Source organism: Acomys russatus, chromosome 27 (genome assembly GCF_903995435.1).
Source record: "Acomys russatus chromosome 27, mAcoRus1.1, whole genome shotgun sequence".
Classification (NCBI taxonomy): domain Eukaryota; kingdom Metazoa; phylum Chordata; class Mammalia; order Rodentia; family Muridae; genus Acomys; species Acomys russatus.
The window spans coordinates 13,257,823-13,276,490 of record NC_067163.1 but is presented as its reverse complement, the minus strand read 5'-3'; the positions used below and the strand labels follow the sequence as shown (position 1 = coordinate 13,276,490).

At 42.7% G+C, this 18,668-nt stretch overlaps 1 protein-coding gene across 3 annotated transcripts in view; it reads right to left on the bottom strand.

Moving 5' to 3' along the window:
- The window catches only part of Thsd1 (thrombospondin type 1 domain containing 1), a 34,166-nt gene extending 21,443 nt beyond the window's left edge, over positions 1-12,723 (bottom strand). For 2 of the 3 annotated variants that reach the window (XM_051169549.1, XM_051169551.1), the window contains exons 1-2: positions 12,632-12,723; positions 741-890 (exon numbers count right to left, since the gene is read on the bottom strand). In XM_051169549.1, the coding sequence (XP_051025506.1) occupies positions 741-798 (58 nt within the window). In that variant the 5' untranslated portion in view covers positions 799-890; positions 12,632-12,723. Of the gene's footprint in view, positions 1-740; positions 904-12,631 lie in introns of all 3 variants that reach the window. The other variant, XM_051169550.1, reaches the window with a different exon arrangement.
- Between the last annotated feature and the right edge of the window lie 5,945 nt (positions 12,724-18,668).

The following is an 18,668-nucleotide window of genomic DNA, read 5'->3' as shown; positions in this document are numbered from 1 at the left end:
CTAGGGTTTTGTTTTGTTTGTTTCTTCTGCTGTTTCATTTTCTTTTCTCTCACTTTTTACAGAATTTAAAGTAATTGGTATATTCATAAAAACATGTGCATATACACACTGGTGGATAACCCATAATGATAGATTTCATCTATATTTAATAGCTATGAAAAGGCAATGAAAAAAACCTTGAGAAATTATCTTTTTGGTGAGGCATAGTGGCATACACCTTTAACCTAGTGGTAAGGAGACATATATATGACACATTACAGGCTAACCAGGGGCTACACGGTAAGGCTCTGTCTCAAAAGAGAGAAGAGAGGTAAAGCAACGCGTAATGTGATTGTTTTCATTTGTTTAAAAGCAGTAAGAAGCCAGGCGTGATCGCACACGCCTTTAATCCCAGCACTCAGGAGGCAGAGACAGGCAGATCTCTGTGAGTTCGAGGCCAGCCTGGTCTACAAAGTGAGTCCAGGACGGCCAAGGCTACACAGAGAAACTCTGTCTTGAGAAACCAAAAATTAAAAAGTGGGTTAAAAAAAAAAAAAGAGTTAAAACACATTTAAATCAAAATTTGAACCAACTAGGCAAAATCCCCATGGTACAGTACTTCCAGAGAGGCCAGGGTGCCAAGGCTGTGGCTTCAGAAGTGTTTGGTTGGCTCCCTCCACCTCTCCCATGCAGGGCAACTGGTATCAGTGCATCTGTTTCGCATTGACGCCAACGGATTGATTCGTTCTGGCCATACTCACCGTAGTCACAGAGCATCACCAGCAAGAGATTTGAAAAGTCTTTCAACATTGGTTTCATTCTGATCAGTAAAAGCCCAGGCCTTTAGTCTCCTCATGTCCTTCCTCACATCAAAATTGTGGGTTTTCTTTTTTTTTTTTTTCCGAAAGCACCTGAAATTAGAAACTCAAAATTGAATACTTCACTTAATGTGATTCATAGAACCATAAAAACCGCAAATGGCATTTGTTCACAAAAACCACAAAGCCAGGGACTGGCTAAATGGATGTCGTTAAGAACACTTACTTTACTGCTCTTTCAAGAGTACCGGAGTTTGGTTTCCAGCACCCAATGCTGGGCAGCTCACAGCACCTGTGTAACTCTAGCTCCTTCTCTGGCCTCTCAGGACACCTGCACACATGTGGCATACACTCAAGTGGATACACACAAAACAGCCACACATTAATAATAATAATAATAATAATAATAATAATAATAATAATAATAATAATAATAATAACAACAATAATAATAATAATAACAACAACAACAACAAATTGTGATTGTTTTTATTATTATTACTTATTTTAAATGGAAAAGCTACTCTTCTGAGAAGTCCAACTTTCTAGGCAGTATTAAAAGAAAGACAGAGAAGGCACTAACTTTCCCTGGAGAAAGGGCCTAAAATCACCTAGTGTTGAACATTCAGGCATGCTCCATGGCAACACTATGCTACAAAAGACTTCCATCTTGCACCTTTGTAGCACATCCTTGAGTGGAGAGAGTCTGTTACTTGCTAAATTGTATCAAAGCTAATAGCTGATAAAAGATGTTTCCCGGGAGATGATCCAAGATGGTCGCAGCTGACACACACCTTGTTTGAGCAGCAGGCCAGCAGTGAATGCTCAGCAACCCAAGGACTGATCTGTGACCCATACAACAACAGCACCAGTAACTCAGCGCTAATAGCTAAGCTGGGTAACGTACTTTCACACTGCTAATATGTTCGGCATTTCACACTGATCAATTTAGTAAAAGTCTCCAAATTTTCATTTAATGCCATACTATGTGCACCCAAATCCTCTTTACATGGCTCCCACAAATGGGTTATTAACATTTGCTTGCAAATTGGTATATTTATCTGGTTGCTTTGATTCTTGGTTCCTAGGAGCTATGTACAAATGATGTCCCTTTAAAAAGATACTCAAGGCACTCATCTGGGATCCCAGTGGGCTATGTTCTGCTTCTCCCATACAGAGTGCTCCTAAACCTGTCACTGCCTGCCAGCTTGGGGGCCGTCTCCCAGACCACTCCATCCCTTTGGAATTCAGCTTCCTGCTATACATCAGGGTCCCTCTTGTTCTTTCCTGCCACCCGTTTTGTCCATTCCTCCTAGTCCATCTTTATTCTTTAGAATCTGCAGAACTGCTCTCTACCAGGGACCCATAACTACATGGGGTCACATTAGGCAGGGACCCACATTGGTGCGACAGCAAACAAAGCGGGAAACACCATGCAAAAAAGGCAAGATCAGCTACCCACAACAGGAAACACCGCAAATGTTACCATTCTAAATGCATATTCTGAAGCACAAAACTATAAACATAAATTTAGCTGAAGAAGACAAGGACTTCAAAATAGCAATTACGGGTATGTTCAAGTATAACAAAAAAGATAAGAGGAAATGATTTAATGAGAACATAAACAGTTAAGTGAAAACACTAAAAAACAATTAAAGACATAAAAGTAGAATTTAACAAAAAAATAGAATCACTAAAGAACACCCAAACTGAAATAAACCTCAAAATATACTCAGGAAGGAAAGGAAAAAAAAAAAAAAAAGCTTAGAGGTAAGTCTCACCAACAGATTAAAAGACATAAAAAGGAGAATTTTGAGTCTTTAAGACAAGGTAGAAAGAAAATGGATAGCTCAATTAAAAAAAAAAAAGATAAAGCTAAAAAACTTTAGCACAAAATATCCAAGAAATGTGGGATGCTATAAACAGGACAAAACCTACAAATAATAAGAAACCTAGGTCAAAGGTACAGAAAATATTTTTATAAAATCATAGAAGATATGACCTATCAAAGTTACATAAAAACGAAATAAAAAAAATTTAAACAGACCCATAACACCTAGTCAAATAAAAGCAGTAATTAAAAATTCCCACCAGAGCCCCAGGTCAGATGGGTTCAGCACATAATTCCATCAGCACTTAAAAGAATCATTCTGCAAAACAGGAATTCAAGGAACATTTCCAAATTCTTTTTATGAAGCCACTATTACCCTGATACCAAAACCACACAATTACTTCAAAAAAGGAACATTATAGCCCAACAACCCTTCTGAATATAGATGCAAAAATTCTCAAAATAACACTTGCAAACCAAATTCAAGAACACATTAAAAAGATTGTCCATAATGATCAAGCAGGCTTTGCTCTAGTCATGCAGGGATGGTTCTCAACATGTGTAAATCAGGAAATGCGGCCCGCCATACAGACAGACTGAAAGACAAGAAGCACACGACCTTCTCATTTGATGTAGAAAAGGCCTCTAACAAAATCCAACATCCCTTCATGACAAACGTTCTGCATAATCTAGGGATTTAAGAGACATGCCTCAACATAATGAAGGCCGTATACCATAATCCCATAGCTCGTATCTAACTAAATGGAGAAAAAGCACAAAGCATTTCCACAAAAACAAGAGAAGGAGGAGGAGGAGGAAGAGGAGGGGGGGGGAGGGAAGGAGGAAGAGGAGAAGAAGAAAGAGAAGGAGAAGAAAAAGACAAGGCCATTCACTCTTTCCATTCCTGTTTGAAGTCTTAGCTAGAAAAGTAGGGCAACTGAAGGATCTCAAGAAAACACAAATAGGAAGAGAAGAAATCAAAGTATCTTTATTTGGTATGATTCTATAAGTAAAATGCCCTAAAGATTCCACTGGAAAATTCCTACAGCTGATAAACATATTCAGTAAGATAGTAGACACAAAATTTACTTATAGATACAAATACAAGCAGCGCACGTCTTTAATCCCAGCATTTGGGAGGCAGAGGCAGGTGGATCGATGTGAGTTCGAGGCCAGCCTAGGCTGCACAGTGAAACACTGTCCCGAAAAACCACACCATGATCAAAATAAAGCTGGCTTACATTCCTACATCATAGTTCATCATCAAAGGAGGTCAGGACAGGAACTCAGGGCAGGCACCTGGGGGCAGGAGCCGATGCAGAGGCCATGGAGGGCTTGCTCATTATTATTTGCTCAGCCTGCTTTCTTTCTTTCTTTCTTTCTTTCTTTCTTTCTTTCTTTCTTTCTTTCTTTCTTTCTTTTTTTCCAGCCTGCTTTCTTATAGTACACAGGAGCCCAGGGATGGCCTCACCCACAATGGGCTGGCCCACTTTCATCAATCACTAATTTATAAAATGCCTTACAGTCGGATCTTGTGGAGACATTTTCTCAACTGATGTTCCTTACTTTCAGATAACTCTAGCTTATGTAAAGTTGACATAAAACTAGCCAGCACATATATAAATATATGTACTTATAAAATATATTTACAAATGACAAACACACTGAGAAATAAATATAAGAAGCAATACCTTTCACAATAGCACCCCCTCCCCCCAAATGAAATATTTTGAGATAATTCTAAGTAAGTGAAAGGCTTCCATAATAAAACTTTAGGACACTGAAGGAATAAATTGAAGAAGATACCAGAAAATGAAAAGATTGTCCATGCCCATGGTAGTATTAATATAGTGAAAATGGCCATCCTACCGAAAGCAACCTAAAGAGTCAGTGCCATCCTCATCAAAATTCCAACACAATTCTTTACAAAATTTTAAAATAAAAAACCTCAAACTTTATGTGGGAACACAAAAACACCTAGGATAGGTAAAACAACCTGGAATAATAAAAGAAAATCACCATTCCTGAGCCAAGTTCTATTACTAAGCTGTAGTAATAATAACCAGCATGCTATTTGCATAAAAATAGAAATGTTGGTCAAGGAATCAAATAGAAGACCCAGACACAAGTCCACACACCTATGGACACCTAATTGGTGATAAAGAAGCTAGAAACATACTTTAGAAAAGTCAGCATCTTCAACAAATGGTGCTAGTCGTACTGGAGGGCTGTGTGTAGAAGAATGCATATCTATTACTCTATACAAAATTCAAGTCAAAATGCATCAAGTACCTCAACGTAAGACCAGATACCTGAATCTGACAGATGCAAAAGTAGGGAATAGGGAAGGGAAGGACCGTGTGAACAGGACCAACATTTTTTCTCTTATTACTTTTTTTCATATAATATTTTGATCATGTTTTCACCTCCCAACTCCTCCCAGATCCTCCCCCACTCACTCATCCTTATGTACTTTTTTCTTCTTGTCTTTCAGAAACAAAAACACAAAACAACAAACACACGAGACCAATATGACAATAATGAGTGAGTTCACCCAGAAGCAGAAAGCGTCAAATGGTATGTACTCACTTATAACTGGACACTAGCCCAAGGGGCATGTCCCATGAAAGTCTCCACTTATCAGGAAAGTGGGGGTGAAGAGGAGGACATCCTGTTGGGACTGTAGGTGAGATATGTATGGGAGAATGTGGAAATAGAAGGATCCAGAGGGTTCTAGAAACCTACAAGAAGAACATTATGATGGGAGGATCTGGGCCCAGGGGTCCTGCTCAAACTATGACACCAGCCAAGGAACATACGTGCAGTAAACCTCGAACCCCTACCCAGATCTAGCCAATGGACAGGACATTCTCCTCCACTGAGTGGAGAGTGGGGTCTGACTTTCACACGAACTCTAGTGCCCCATATCTGACCACGTCCCCTGGATGGGGAGGCCTGGTGGGACTCAGAGGAAGGATAACAGGCTACCAAGAAGAGACTTGATACCCTATGAGCATATACAGGGGGAAGAGGTCCCCCTCAGTCACAGTCATAGGGGAGGGGAGTAGGGGGAAAGCGAGAGGGAGGGAGGAATGGGAGGATACAAGGGATGGGATAACTATTGAGATGTAAAATGAACAAATTAACAATAAATAAATAAATAAATAAATAAATAACAAAACAAAACAAATCCTGAAACAAAGCAAAAATAAAACAAAAGTTCACAAAAATACCATTGAGTTGATTTTGTGTTGGCCAACAAGATCTAACCCATTCCTGCCACTCGGGGTTTCACTCGGTGGCACAGGATGCCTAGTTGGGGCACTAACTCCCCTATTATTTGGTGACTCCATTTGGATTCCTCTTAGATATGTATACATTTTGGGAAGCTTGTATGGTATTAGGTTTCCATGTCACTTTTTCAAATGATTTTCTCTTAGTTGTCTCTCCACACATTCCCTCTTTTACACTGCTTGCTCATCCCTCCCCCATATTTAATCCTCCTATTCCAGTTCCCCCTTTATCTCTCCAGAATTATTGTGTACTTCCTCTCTCTGGGGAGATACTCTCCTCCTTCCTGCTCTCTTTCGAGGTACCTACCCTCTGTGGTTATTTAGTTTCTTGCACACATTTTGAAGGCTTACAAACTATCACCTCCATATAAAAAGGAACATATAATATTTGCCCTTTCTGGTCTGGATTACCTCATTCAGGATGGTTTTTTTTCCTAAATTCATACATTTGCCTGCAAATGCCATAATTAGACATTTTAACATCAATAATATTGCATTTTTAAAAAATGTACCACATTTTCATTATCCAATCATCAGTGGATGGAGATCTAGACTGTTTCCAATTTCTGGCTACTACGAACAGAGCAGCAATGAACATGGATGAGCAGGTGTCTCTGAAATAAGGATGATATACGCCCTGGATTTTGAGGTAGATCAAGCCCCGGCTCCCTGAGAAACCTGACGGCTAACACTATTGAACATTTTAAAGAGTATTTCACAGCCACTGAGTTTCATCTTTTGAGAAGTCTGTGGCTGGCTCTGTACCACTTGGTTGTTTTCTCATTCAGCTTTTTAAAGTTCTTTATATATTCCAGATGTTAACCCTCTCTAGATATATAATTGATGAAGAGCTTTCTTCATTCTGTAGAGTGCAGCTCTGCTCGAATGATGGTGTCCTTTTGCTATACTGAAGCCTTTCAGCATCTGAGGTTCCTTTTATTAATTGCTGGCCTTAGTGCCTGTGCTACCAGTGTCCTGCTTAGAAGTCCTTTCCCGTGCCAATGAGTTCTAGGTTACCCCCACTTTTGCTTCTCTCAGGTCTGGGGTTTCAGTCCATATGTTGAGGTATTTAATCCCTTTGAAGTTGAGCTTTGTGCAGGGTGATGGCTATGGATCTGTTTGCATTCTTCTGCATGCAACCAGCCAGTTTGACCAGCATCTTTGTCAGAGACCAACAGTTAACAAGTGCCCAAAAAGCTTCTGTAAACCATCATTCGAACCAAGCAGTGGACTACAGAGTGTGGAGAAATCCTTACAAATACATCTTACAGATGGATAGTATCTAGAATATTCAAAGAACTCAAAGTACTGAACTTCAAGAACACAAACTATACACCTAAAAATGGGGTATAGGACTGAACTAAAAACATTCTCTAAAGATGAAATGCAAATTGCCCACAAATGCTTTTTAAAATGCTAAATATCCTTGGTCATCAAGGAATGCAAATTAAAACGACTTTGAGATTGCATCTTACCCCAGTAAGAGTGGCCAAGATTAATAAAACAAATGACAGCACGTGCTGGCAAGGGTGCAGGGAAAGGGGAGCACTCACTCATTGATAGTGGGAATAAAAACTGGTACAGTCACGATGGAAATCAGTGTGGAGGTTCCTCAAAAAAGCTGAAAATTGATCAACAGGAGATCCACTCTTGGGCATATACCCAAAGGACTTGTGCTGGCTAGTTTTATGTCAACTTGATATAAGCTAGAGTCATCTGAGAGGAGGGAATCTCGATTGGAAAAAAAAAAAATAGCTCTATAAAATCCAGCCTTGGGGCATTAGTCATTGAAGGGGCAGGGCCCAGCCCTTTGTGGATGGTGTCATCCCTGGGCTGGTAGTTCCGGGTTCTATTAGAAAGCAGGCTGAGCAAGCCATAATAAGCACATCAGTAAGCAGCACTCCCGAATGGCCTCTGCAGCAGTTCCTGCCTCCATGTTCCTGCACTGAGTTCCTGCCCTGGCGTCCTTCAGCAGTGGACTATGGATATGGGAGCATAACTCATATAAACCCCTTTCTTGCTCAGCTAGCTTCTGATCGTGGTGTTTCATCATAGCAATTTGGAACCCAAGCTAAGACAGGGCTCTATACCTTACGACCGAGCACCTGCCCACCCATGCTCACTGCTGTTTTATTCACAATAGCCAGAAACTAGAAACAGTCTAGATATCCACCAACTGATGAAAAGATGGTGAAAATGTGATACGTTTACACAACAGAATATTATTTAGCTTTCAGGTAAAATGGAATTTGCAGGCAAATGGATGGAGCTAGAGGTGATCATCCAAAGTGAGGTGGCAAAGACCCCCAGAAGACAAATGGTGCATGTTTTCTCTAACCCATGGATATTAGCTTTTAAGCTTTACCTGTGTCTGTTTCAGTTAGAATAACCACAAGCTTACACAGATGGTGAGGGACTAAGGAAGAGGCGCTGAATGTCCAAGGAGCGGGAAACAGCATACAGTATTATAAAGAGATAAAGGCGAAACTAGTAGGTTTAAATGTAGAGGGGATGGGAGGACAGGGTAGAGAGAGGATTATGGGGAGAGACAACTCACACCAAAGGCCTTTTGAAAATCCATACGAAGTCTACTACTATAGATGCTCCTTTATATACAAATATGAAAGGAATTTAAATGGAGTCACCATCAACTGGGGGAGTCAGTGTCCCAACTAGACATCTATGCCACCACGTAAAAACCCCAATGCCAAGAATGGGATCCATCTTATTGAGTGGTTGGCCCAAGGGGTCCCATGGACTCCCCCAAATATCAAGGTCATTATTAAGGCTATTGGTTTCTCTCCATAACCGGATGGTAAGGCCCTACCACTGAAAACACAAGCTACACGTGTCATCGAATATGAGGAACTCAAGTTGGTGCCTAACTAGAAGCTTCTCCTCTATTGACTAGAGTTGATGGTGCTAGAAGGCACTGTGCACACCACGTGAGGGGAATCATCAGTCATCAGCATCTCCCAGCTACAAGTCCTTTGACCTACCACAGGGACCTTCCTGCAGTACACTGGTGCAACACTGGCATAAAAGTTATGGGAGCAACCAATCTCTTTTTTTGCTAGATTTAAGGCCCCTCCATGACATGGAACTCATGTGTGTCATTACTAAAGTGGCTGAGAACCTAAGAATAGATAGGTCATGAGTCCTAGGGACAACCTATTATTCTGTTAAAGGAAACTAGCAATAAAATGACTCCTAGTAAAATATTGCCATACCCACAGATCAGAGATTGGCTTACCCCCATCAGAGAGTTAACACAGAAACTCACATCTGAACAATGTGCAAATCAGATCTCTCCCCTCAAGGCTCAGGGATCAATGTGGAAGAGGAAATGGAAAGATTGTAAGAGGCAGAGGTGGTGGATTAGCCCCAAGGAAACAGTGTCTTTTAAACACCACAGGGCTGACACACACATGAACTCACAGAGACTGTTGCAAGCATGCACAAGACCTGCACAAGTTCAAATCAGACAAAAGTGGACACAAAGCCCCACCCCAAGCATGAAACTATTAGCGTATAATACCTGCTGGGAGACGGAAAATCAGTTTTTTTCTAGTGAAGTGTCACTGGGTATGTCAATCATACCATAGGATTGACCCCTTGCTCAGGAGTAGCTGCCCAACATAAATGAACGCCTTGGGTTTTTTTGTATGCTTTTTGTTTGGTTTTGGTATTATTTTGTCATTTAATTTTTGCTTGTTTGTTTTTATTTTTCCTTTTTTTGTTTTTGCTTTGTTTTTGAGAGGCCATGAGGTTGACTGGGGAGGAAAGTTAGGAGAGGCTCTAAGAGTAGTTGGGGGATGAGAAAGAGTATGATTAAGATCTATTATCTGATAACATTATTTTTATGCTTTGAGTGAGAGACCTTGGGACACTTGGCCCTAAATGGGATGTCTCCATCAAATTCCTCTCCTCAGGGCTCAGGGAACTGAGGAAAGGAGACTGAAAGACTATAAAGCCAGAGGGGATGGGGACGTGAAGGAACCAAGGCCTTCTAGACACAGAGACAGAGGCAACATGCACAAGGCCTGCATCAAATGGGGTCCTGGAGCTGAGAGGGGAAGTGGACACATGTCCCCATCCCAAAGCCAGCAGCTAACTCCAACTCATAGCCACTTGCAAATGAAAAAATTAGTTTTGTCCAAGGGAGTCTCACTGAGGAAACAAACCACTCTTAAGGGCCCTGGGCCCAGCAGTAGATGCTAATAGAAAGGAACTCAGTGGCACCTTTGGAGGTTCTTTGTCTCATAGTGATAAGTCGGGGCTTTTATTTTTTAACCTTACAGGTCCTTTGCATATATATTATGGTTCTAGTTTTGGGTTTTGATGGGATTCCTATGTCTACAAATGTGTGTGTCTCTTTGCCTATATGTGTTTCTTGTGCTTTTTCTTTGGCTCTTTTTTGTTTGTTTGTTTGGTCATATTCAGATTTTTAAAATTTATATTACTGTATTTTATTTTATTACTATTCCCCGGTTGCCTATTATCTAATTCGAGACAGAAAGGGTGTGGCTTTGGAAGAGAGTGCAGGTGGGGAGGAACTGAGAGGAGTGGGGGAGGGGTGAAGAAACAGTAATCAGAATACACTGTATGAAAAAATATTTTTCAATAAAATACAAAATGTTTTTAAATTTTTAAAAAATGGAAAAAAAAAAAAAAAAGAAAACCCAAAACAATACTCAGTATATTGCTACGTAATGTGAACTCCATGTGGCCTTGCTTTTCTTGTTTGGGTAGTCTAAGGAGAAAACAGACAAATAAAAATTACCACCTCCTGTCAGTCTTCCAGAACTTGCTGCTGATATGTATCAGGGGATGGTGACTCATGTAGCAAGCAATCTTCCCAGACCACCTAGGTGGGCAGGGGAAGACCTTACTCGCCTACAGGGAAGGAAAACTTAGACAGAAATACTGGATTACTACAGAATAAACCTTGGGTTGTTTAAAGGTAGTTCGGGTTTTTGTTGTTGTTGTTGTTTGTACTAGAATCTAGCAAACTATTTTTTATTAAACATAACTAAACATGCATTTTCTTAAGTCCCCGATAATTGCTTGTTGCTCATAGGTAATTGTTTTCTTGCGGCCTCATGCATGCTATGAAAGCACTCTGCCACTGAGGCGCCTCTCTATCCCGTGTATACCTTTGCAAACACATGCTACACACCATCTGGTAAGAAGACAGAATTAACAGAATCAAGCAGGGGGATTGAACTAAGGCGGCATCCGAGGGAAGGAAACTGGTGTGTCTCTACCAGCTTTTGTTCAATAAGAGCTTGTTTAACAAAGGAAACGCTGCGCTTCCTGCAAGGGAAGCAGGTTTGCGGTTTGATTATGCTGATGACTGGGAGCCCTTCCCTGCTAGGACACCAAAAAGAAAGCTCTGCTTTAATGGGGCTAGCTACAGATTTGATCTGATTTCCTTGCGTTTGGATGGGGAACATGGCTGAAGACTGCAGACAAGAGACTCAGTGAGAGTGGCCTGTGATGGCTGGCCCCCAGGATCTGGAGTTCTCCCACCTCGAAAAATCTGAGGCAGGAGGTGGCTTGAGTCTAGAAGCCGGAGACCAGCCTGGGGAACATAATAAGACCCCACCCAGCAGCAACCTCTAGAAAGATGAGCTCGGCTTTCTCTGATGGCTTGCTTCTCTGAGATAATATCCCTTTTAAAACTCTTAACTGGTTCTGTGATTATATTTTCTTGCTTATGAAGATGAGCGGTTAAACATAGACTTGTGTAATAATCTGTATTTAGAGCCGAAGAGAGATGAAATTAAAGAAGCACCCAGTCTACCTGTACATCATAACAATGCATTATGATAATAATCATAATATGCCTCTGATTTGGGGGGTGGGGGGGGGTGGGCTGCTGCTACCTGAATTTTTCTTTGCCATGTTCCCAATTCCCTGAGTAGTTACTGAGTAGAATACTTGGTGTGAAATCGTTTTAAGAAAATAAGAAGTTGGGTACACTTTCAAGACGTTTGAAAGACTTGTCCAGGGTTTTAGTTCAGTGGTAGAGTGCCTACCTAGCATGTGTGAGGCGTTGGGTTTGAACCGCAGGAATTAAGAGGCAACACATAAAGGTTTACAGATAAACTGTAAAGGCACCAGCTGAGAAGGTAGAGAGAAGTGTGTGTAGATCTTCTCAGCCGCTAGCAGCGTCACCTCCCCATTAAAGCCATGGTTTTCAGAAATCAGCTAGGTAAACCTTTCTTATTCGCCAACAAAGGAAAATTAATTAACACCTACAGGACGTTATCAAAGAATAAAAGGAGAAGCAAAGTGATTTTACAATAAAAGCTTCAGTATATATCTGCGTATATCTTGGAATAGTGGTTTGTAGGCAGAAATCTCAACACCGGAGCCTAGCTTGTGAGCGAGTGGAGGCTAGACGGAGTTTCCGCGCGAAGCCGCGCTCTCCCACCTACTCTCTTCCAAAACGTGCCGGTCAAGTTCACGCATACAACCCCGCCCCGAGGTAGTCAGTCAGTGCAGAACTTGTTACTGAAGTTCACTGCTTATTGTTAGTATCCCGGAAAGATTTCTCTATCCAAAGCCACAAACTTATGTCACAAGTCTTGAGTTTACAAAAGGTCCCAACCTGAACTCCACCCTTGCCTGAGTCCTGTCACTCTGCCACGCCCATGCCAGGTGCCCGGCCTGGTCGTGGGCCACCTGGGCTTCGGGGTCCTTACCTCGGGTCTGGTCTGGCTAGCACGGCGGAGAGGGGAGCCTCAGCGGCCACGGGGTGGCTGGCCAAGCTTCTAGCGTCCTGCAGCTGCACTCCGGGACACCCTCCCAGCAGCCTGGGACCACGCCCCGAGGCGGGCTCTCAGAGGGCGGGGGTCAAACACAAGAGGTACGCCCCGCCCCCATTTCTGGGCAGCGCATCTTCCTTTCCTGCCCACCCTTAGCTTGCCCTCTAGCCACCCGACAGGAAACCTGCAGGAAACCCTGGGCACAGAGACCCTGCGAGGAGGTGTGGTCGCCGCTCGTACAGGGTCACCCAGGACATGCTTACACTCCCAGCCCACCTTCCCCTGCAGTGAGCCGCCTCCTCCTCCTCCTCCTTTTTTGGTTGTGGAGAGGGGGAGACTTAAATATTACATGAATTTAAAAAGATAAAAACCAGCTTTATTGAGATATTTCATCATTTTTATATTAATTCATAACATATCAATTCATAACAAACTGACTATCCTGGCTAGTTTCATGTCAATTTGACACAAGCTAGAGTCATTTGAGAAGGAACCTCAATTTAAGAAATGTCTCTGTAAAAATCCAGCTATAGGCAAGCCTGTAGCTCAATTTCTTTTTAAATTTTGTTTTGTTTTTAATTTTTGAGAAAGGGTTTCTCTGTGTAGCCTTGTCTGTCCTGGGCTTGCTTTGTAGATCGGGCTGGCCTTGAACTGACAGAGATCCACCTGCCCCTGCCTCCCGAGTGCTGGGATTACAGGCGTGCACTACCACCACCTGGCTTGTAGTTCATTTTCTTAATACGTAATTAATGGGAAGAGCCCAGGGCATTGTGGGTAGGGCCATCCCTGGACTGATGGTCTTGGGTGCTATAAAACAGCGGGCCGAGCAAGCCAGGGGAACAAGCCAGTGTGCAGCATCTTTCCCGGGCTCTGCATCAGCTCCTGCCTCCAGGTTCCAGCCCTGATTTACCCCAGGCATAGACTGTGCTTAAATAACCCCTGTCCTCCCCACATTGCTTTTGGTTGTGGTCTTTTATCACAGCAATAGAAACACCAATGAAGACACTGCATTGCTGTCTTTATTAGACAAATATGGTAAAATATGCAATAAAGGCAACATAAAAGGAAGGAGAAGTTTTCTGAGGGACAGCGGTATGATCTCAGTCCTGAGCTCAAACTGGCTTTTGTCCTACACTGAATTCTGGCTAGGGATGTATCTCAGTGAAGGAGCACTTACCAAGCATAGGCAGGGCTCAGGGTCCTAACCTCAGCTCACTGAACTCTCTGAGTCAGCAAATATTCTGATGACCTGCGTGACTGTAAAATTTACATGCTTAATAACCACCTTATACAAATGTTCTTTATTTTAATAAGCAGTGATCTGGAAATCATAACTCAATGATTTCACATCAGGACACAAGGAAGGACGTAAATGACCCAGTTTTCACACTGTGGTAACAGCTTGTGAAAGCAGGATCTTATATGCATCCTGACTTTTCCAGGAGTGTCTCCTTCACCATGGATAGGGCTCGAAGCTTAGAACTGGCATAAGACAGGGCAGATATCAGGCTGGCTGAGCTGGTTGTGAAGACTCCTGGAAGGCCCAAACTGTTAGGCAGTTAGTGAAGCTGACAATTAAAAACGTACTGCGCACGGCCAGTGGTGTAGGACAGTGAGGGGTCAAAGGAAATGCTGTGTGACTGCCTGTAGCGAGTGGAGGAATCTCCAAGTGACTGACATCCTGAGGGAATGTGTGTTTTGACATGGGCGCTGCATGTTGATGACTCCAAAGCCAACTGGCCCACTTGTAAATGAGCAAAGCTGTTACCCGTATGGGTCAGGCTCAAGAATAATAGCAAAACTTCCCTTGGGAGCCCAGATTTGAGCACTTATGATCAGAGTGTGCAAAGACTAGCAATTGCGCTTCCTCCTCCTGGCGTTCAAGGTCGGGGACTTTGCCTGCAGAGCGGTGAAGTGCCTGGAGGCCAGATGGACGACTCCTGTGCTAATAAACACGCTGAGGTTCTGGGTAGTGGTGCTAATGGTTAGAGCTCCACCCAATGCCAGCTTCACCGTGCATGTTATCTTTTCTTTATTCCCTCTCCACTCCTGGCCAGGGTTCTGGAACCCAAGCCACATAGGATGTGATAACTGACAATCTCTGAACTTAAAGAAACTCCGTGTTTTCTTGTAGCCTCAAAGCAACAGTTAAAAGAAAAAGAAAAAAAAAAATAGTTAAATATATGAGGCAGTCAGCAACTTTACAAACTTCAAAAACAGAGCTGTGTATACAGGAAGCAGGTTTTTCAGCGGCAGGTTGGATAGTGCAAGGCATGGTATGATTTAAGCTATTCCGGGTGAGTGGAAGTCAATAAGGAAAGAAGTCTGGACAGACCAAGGCACACGCCAGAAACAGGCCCTCTATGCTCAGCCCTGCCTCTTCCACTTACTGACATTCTCTGACTTTTGAGACGAGGTTATCACCATCAGATTCTTCTACAAAGCCTCCAGAGCCCACCACTCAGACAGAGGGCTCCAGAGAGTAACCAAGAGCACTGGCAATAGCCCATAATGTTTGGGGGGGGGGGGGGGAAGGCCCGGGAGCTCAGTTGCCAACAACTCCAAAAGAGGTAACCCATTCCTGTGGTGTTTGCTGCGCACCTGAGTCATAGAACATGGAAACCAAGCTGGTGCTCACGTGGAAGCTTCATTTCTGCTTCCATGACACTGGGATGTTCTGTGTATGGTACCGGAGCAGAAAGGGGATTGCCAGTCTCACCCAGCTGTAACCTGGAGAGATGTCCACTGGTACAATAGTGGCACTGGTGCCAAGGGGGTAACCAACCACTCTCTGATCAGATTTAAGGCCTGCTCTGTTGTTGAAACCCATACCTGGCACTGTTATCAGGCTCAAGAACCTGTAGCTAGACAGGCCCTAGGGGAGAACTCAGTACCATCACTACTAACCAGGCATAGAATTAAACTACTCCTAATGACTTATCATTACACCCATAGATTAGTATGTCTCCCAGTCCTCATCAGAGAGGCTGCTTTTGTAAGTAGATGGCAATTACCAGAGACCCACACTGGCCAAGGTGCAGAGAATGAGAATTCTCAGCCCTAAACATGACATCTATATCACATCCCCTCCTCCCAGGGCTGTGGGATCATAGCAGAAGGGGGGCTGCACGGCCAGAGGCAGTGGATAACTATAAGGAAACCACGTTTTCAGGATCCAGCAGGGCAGCTGCACACAGGGAATCCACATCAGTTGAGACCATACGCATATGACGTGCACGGCTCCAGCCAGCCCAAACCTGTGCACAGAGATGGACGCTGCGCATGAAGTCGCACAGCTGGCTAAGAAACTATTGTCAGTCTATAGCTGCTCGGGGGAGAGAGTCTGTTTTCTTTAAGGGTGAGGCCCATGGCGGGTTAGTGACCTCCTCAGTAAAGGCCACACACCCTCGAGTGTATGAGGAGAGGAAGCTGACCTTGACGGGCTTTAAAGAGAGACAGCAAAAAGATGAGTGGGCAGGAAAGGCGTGGGGCTGGATCTGGGCGGAGGAGGAGAGAGGTGATTATGACCGAAGTACATTGTATGAGATCCTTACAGAACCAACACAAGTAAGAAAAATTACAAAAATATTAGAAGGTTATTGAAATCAGGTGTGATGGTAGCGCGCCTGCAATCTCTACCTTCAGTGACAGTTGTTTCCATGGCCATTTTCCCAATGAGACCATATTCTTCTCAGAAATTCCTACACAAAATCCCTATGTATCCCAGAAAACTCTGTTTAACTAAACTGAAAGGGAGTTAAAGGTAAAGTGCAGCATAGTTATCTATCTGTAATCAATATCTGTATATCTGAGGATTATTTACTCAGTACATATTTATTGAATGCTTACTGTGTGCCAAAGCTTGTCCAGACTCTGGGGAATATATCTATGAAAAAGTCAGAAAAATCTGTTAAGCTCGTACTCCAGGTCTATCATAAAAGATAGGATTGACAACAAATTTACATAACTCCAACTCAGCTATTGGGGAAAAGAGCAACACACATATTTAAACAGTGCAAGCATTGTTAAACATCCACTGCTGGCACTGTGCGAGCACACTCTACTGTCAATTCTCAAGAGACGTTGAGAGAGTCATCCAGAGCATGCTTGACTTTCACCTAGTCACCTAACAGCTTGTGGCTCCACTGTGTCAAAATGAAGATGCAGAGATTGGTGGGCAAAAGAAAACCACTTCAGTATTTGCCTGTGAAACACATGTTCTGATCAGCTTAGTCTAGGAACACTTGGTAACACGTGCACGTGAACGCACACAGTGGGTCCATGGCATCACATGCATGTGAATGCACACAGTGGGTCAACAGTGAGATCCGAATTGAGAGTTTTAAAAAACTTCGTAACTTGTTTTCCATTTTTAAAGATAACTAAATTATAAAATCTTAAAGACAACCAATAAACAATGCTTAATTATAAAATAGAAAAATTTTCATACTGCCTTATTATGACTGGATGTTTATCATTTTCATGTATTTACAGAGAATTTTAAAAAAAGAACATCAAAGTTAAGAAAGTCAGTTTAAAATTTTACAATAATTTTACTATATATACATCAGTACCAATCATCAAACCCCGAAAAGAGCCTTCAATTACACAGTAAGCTATTTTTCTTGACAGTGACTAAACTATTCCATTGTCATAAGCTTACACATGCATGCTCCTAAGAACAGGTTACGAGAGCAGAAGCTACACAGTGATGAGCACCAGAGCAGAATGTTTTTGCACCTAGGGCTTGACTGGTTTGTATCCAAACACAGCCTGTACCAGAGGGACCAAAACAACACATTTGGCAAGAAAAGAAAACGCATAAAGATGTGGAAACAGTGATTTTAAAAATACTAACAAAAGAATCAAACAATCTTTTTTTTTTTTTTTTAGATCAGCATGACTTTAAGTATATTTATGTCACTTTTCTTCATCCTTTATTCACATTCTACAAATGAGACACCTGCTCCATTTTTGTTAACCTGCTGCTACACTGAATAAACAAATGTATCATGTGTCTGTTGTGATGAACCCAATCCATTAGCGCTGGATCCGGCAGCTCCTGCGACCTACAGCCTCACAACTGGTAAGAGATTATCAGTGACCTGCTGACTTTAAGAAACTTACTCAGATAAGATGTGTGTGTGTGTGTGTGTGTGTGTGTGAGAGAGAGAGAGAGAGAGAGAGAGAGAGAGAGAGAGAGAGAGAGAGAGAGAGAGAGAGAGAGAGTCTATCAGAGACATGTGACAGACTATGTATAGCCCAGAGAGAGGTGAAACACACTAATAAACTGGCACAAGGGTCTAGCCAAGCCCTGGAAGATTTGGGTAGCCAAGAGGGACTTAATCCTAAAGTAAACCTGCGATAAACAATGAGGAGATTAGGGGAGATGTCAGTGGCAGATTTGAAAAACAACACCAAAGGAGGCAGCCTTGGCCACAGCATTGTCATGATCCTGGAGGGCAGCGGCAATGACAGCCACCTCCCAGGAAGGGGTCAGGCATCGCTCTCCCTGGTTTGCAGCTGAGGACAGTGGCACTTCTCCACAGGCCATCTGCAGTACCCTCCACCTCCTCCAGAGAGAGTCTGCCAGCTCCCACCATTCCGACCCTTCCACTTGCAGCTCAGCCTCGGAAAGGTGGTCACCTTTGTCCTATGGGCTCCCTGAGTTTGAGGTAATGTCAACATGCTGTGCATGTGAAGGCAGGCAGCCTGCCTAAAAGCTCCAGCAGTCTGTGGGTGATGTTAACCAGTCTGGCTTAGTCAGGAGCTTTCTCCACACAGCGGACAACATGCATAGAAGAAGGTATATGGCTGGAAAATGATAACAATATGTTTGCAGTTGAGTGCTGAGGCTCCTTGTGAGAGGAGAAAGGTGACCTGTTAACTTTCTCATTTCCTGTTTCACCACTCAAGGTCCTATATAGTTAATGCCCTTTCCAGAACTATCTAACTATCCGACTTATAATTACAG